The sequence below is a fragment of the Psammomys obesus genome, unplaced genomic scaffold (genome assembly GCF_907164565.1).
Source record: "Psammomys obesus unplaced genomic scaffold, mPsaObe1.curated_primary_1811, whole genome shotgun sequence".
Taxonomy (NCBI): domain Eukaryota; kingdom Metazoa; phylum Chordata; class Mammalia; order Rodentia; family Muridae; genus Psammomys; species Psammomys obesus.
The window spans coordinates 23152545-23155103 of NW_026595981.1; the positions used below are offsets into that span (position 1 = coordinate 23152545).

At 52.1% G+C, this 2559-nt stretch overlaps 1 protein-coding gene across 1 annotated transcript in view; it reads right to left on the reverse strand.

Annotated features, from left to right (window-relative positions):
* Ccr7 (C-C motif chemokine receptor 7) overlaps nt 1-1476 on the reverse strand; it is a 9931-nt gene extending 8455 nt beyond the window's left edge. Inside the window, exon 1 of the mRNA XM_055620348.1 lies at nt 1421-1476. Coding sequence (XP_055476323.1) covers nt 1421-1430 — 10 coding nt within the window. The 5' untranslated portion in view covers nt 1431-1476. The remainder of the gene's footprint in view (nt 1-1420) is intronic.
* Nucleotides 1477-2559: the final 1083 nt, after the last annotated feature.

The window sequence follows — 2559 nt, forward strand, 5'->3', positions numbered from 1 at the left end:
TCCATCCATCCATCCATCCATCCATCCATCCATCCATCCATCCATCCCGTCAACATTTTCTCCCTACACCCCAAAGCATCTGGGAGGCAGCGATTAAGAGTCCAACTCTGCTTCCCGCGAGCTCACCGCCAGCAGAGGTGGTTACCACGGCTGGATCCAGACCCAGGGTGCAGAGCCTGCTGGGCAGGGGAGACAGAGATCAGGGCGCTGCTTGGCTGTGGTGTAGCGGGGCGGCGTGTGAGGGCAGCGCCAGGGAACCTTCACTTTTTAAAGCCAACCCCTTGTGGCTTTGAGGCCTCGGGGCTGCTTTACTTGCTGGTGAGCGGAACCCTCTAGGAACCTGGCCCCTCGAGCCTCAGCCGGGTCTGACTGCTGCTGAGGTTTAAGATTTGTAACTGGGGTGTCTGGAGTTGGCCTACCCACTCAGACCCTCCTGGGGGCTCCCCTGGCACTTTGCTGTAGTAGACACGGAGGCTAGGCTGGAAGAAGGGCTTTTCACAGAGAGGAGCAGTCTGCAGGGCTGTGGTGTGTGTGTGTGTGTGTGTGTGTGTGTGTGTGTGTGTGTTTGGGGGGGGGATTGCTCTGCTGTGCTTGGAGGTCTGGCTATAGCTTCTTTAAGTGGAATGCCCGCTGGGCCACATCAGTCACTCACTCTTGCAAGAGGCAAAAAGCTAATGGGATGTGTAGGAGGGAGGGAGAGAGAAAGATTGACAGAGACAGACAGAGACTGAGAGGCAGAGGTTGCAGCTTGCATTTGTATTGCATGACACAGAACCCTGTTGTCTCCAGTTCACGCCTTCTTATAACCTCGTGGGCATGGAGGTTCAAATCCTGGCTTAACAGGAGGGAAAGGAGGGGCTCAGAGAGGGAGCAGGGTATCCTGAACTCTCGAATTTTCTTAGTCCCCAGAGGTGCCAGAGAAAACCCTCCACCACTACCAGCCAAGAACAAGTTCCATCCAGGTCATCAAGGTCAGCCCGCTACGCTCTTCATTCCCTGCCACTCCAGAAGACCCTTCATTTCCCTTTTTCCTCTTGGCATCTGCGGTTGCATCTGGTACTGAAAAGGCAGGTACACCCTGCCTGGGCCAATAGGAAGGCATTCTCTGAAAGCATTTTTTTCTCTTTAAGATTTATTTATTTATTATCTATACAGCATTCAGCTTGTACACAGATCTCACTATAGGTGGTTATGAGCCACCATGTGGTTGCTGGGAATTGAACTTGGGACCTTTGGAAGAACAGCGAGTGTTCTTAACCTCTGAGCCATCTCTCCAGCCTCCAGCAGCTTTGATTTCACCAACTGCTTTGATTTCTCTGGAGAGACCCCTCCCAGCCCCTGTCCCCAACCCACATTCATTGCCTGGAGTCTGGTTTTGTGTCAAAAGCCAGCCTCTCCTCACATGAAGAGGTGTACTCACCCAGGTCCATGATGCGTTCCGGGCAGCTGCAGTCACACAGGAAGGCTGTGCTTGTGTCTCTGTCTCTGTCTCCAGCTACCCCTGTCTGGGGAGGAAGTGGTTTGAGCCCCTTTTAAGTCGTGAGAGAAGCCACCCTCTGCTCAGCCCCTCCCACCCCTGCCCCACCTCTGCTCCTCCCTCTGAGTCTTCTGGGACCAAGGGGTATATAAGAAGAGTGACGAGTGACTGCCCCACTCGTGGGTCACAGGATCCTGAATCATCAGCTCATTTACATTCAGAAAGCCCCTGGTAGTACCTCGTAGTCTCAGCAAGGGGCTGTTTACATCTGTGAGTGCCTGGGTGGCTGTTGTGAGATGAGGCTCGGGAGCCAGAGGTACGGCGTCCTTCTCGTTGTTTTGAATGAAAGTCTCTTCATTTCGGTATGAACGTGATCAGCAGCTACTTTCCCAGCAGCCATCAGACACCCCGGCGTCCACCTGCACAACCAGGGTGAGGTCCCTTAGGTGGTCTGGCTACCAAGGATGGGCCAGCAAGGCTTCAGTGACACAACCACAAAGTGAAAGTTTAAGAGTTTGTTTTTAGTACTTAAACTAAACGCCTCGGAACTTAGATGCTAGATATGAGGGTACCTGTACGTAGGCCCTCGGGTTTCTCTGCCAACAGAGAGGACACCAGATCTATGCCGTTATCCAAACCGGTTCCCTATGAAGAACTTTCACTTGATTTTTATTGTTTATTGTTATTATTCTATTGTTTATTATTACTATTGACAGTGTCTCCTGAATCATAGACTCAGGCCTCACGCTTATAATGCAGCCGAGGATGACCATGAACGTTTTGGTCCCGCCCCTCCCTCCTCTGTGCTGTGATTACAGGCTTGCGCTACCAAACCCAATTCTCCCCCCTCCCCCCCGCCCCGGGAGACCACTAATTAGTGCTTTAAATAAAAGAAATATTGGTATTCATTTTATTGTTGTGTGTGTGTGTGTGGTGTGTGCACAAGTGTGCATTCGTAGGCATGACTATGGGCATTTCCTGTTCGCGTGTGTGAAGATGAGAGGGCAGCGTCAGGTGCCTGTCTCCTTCCCTTCTGTTGGAAGCAGGGTGTCTTTGTCGAGAACGCCATTCCATACTAGCAG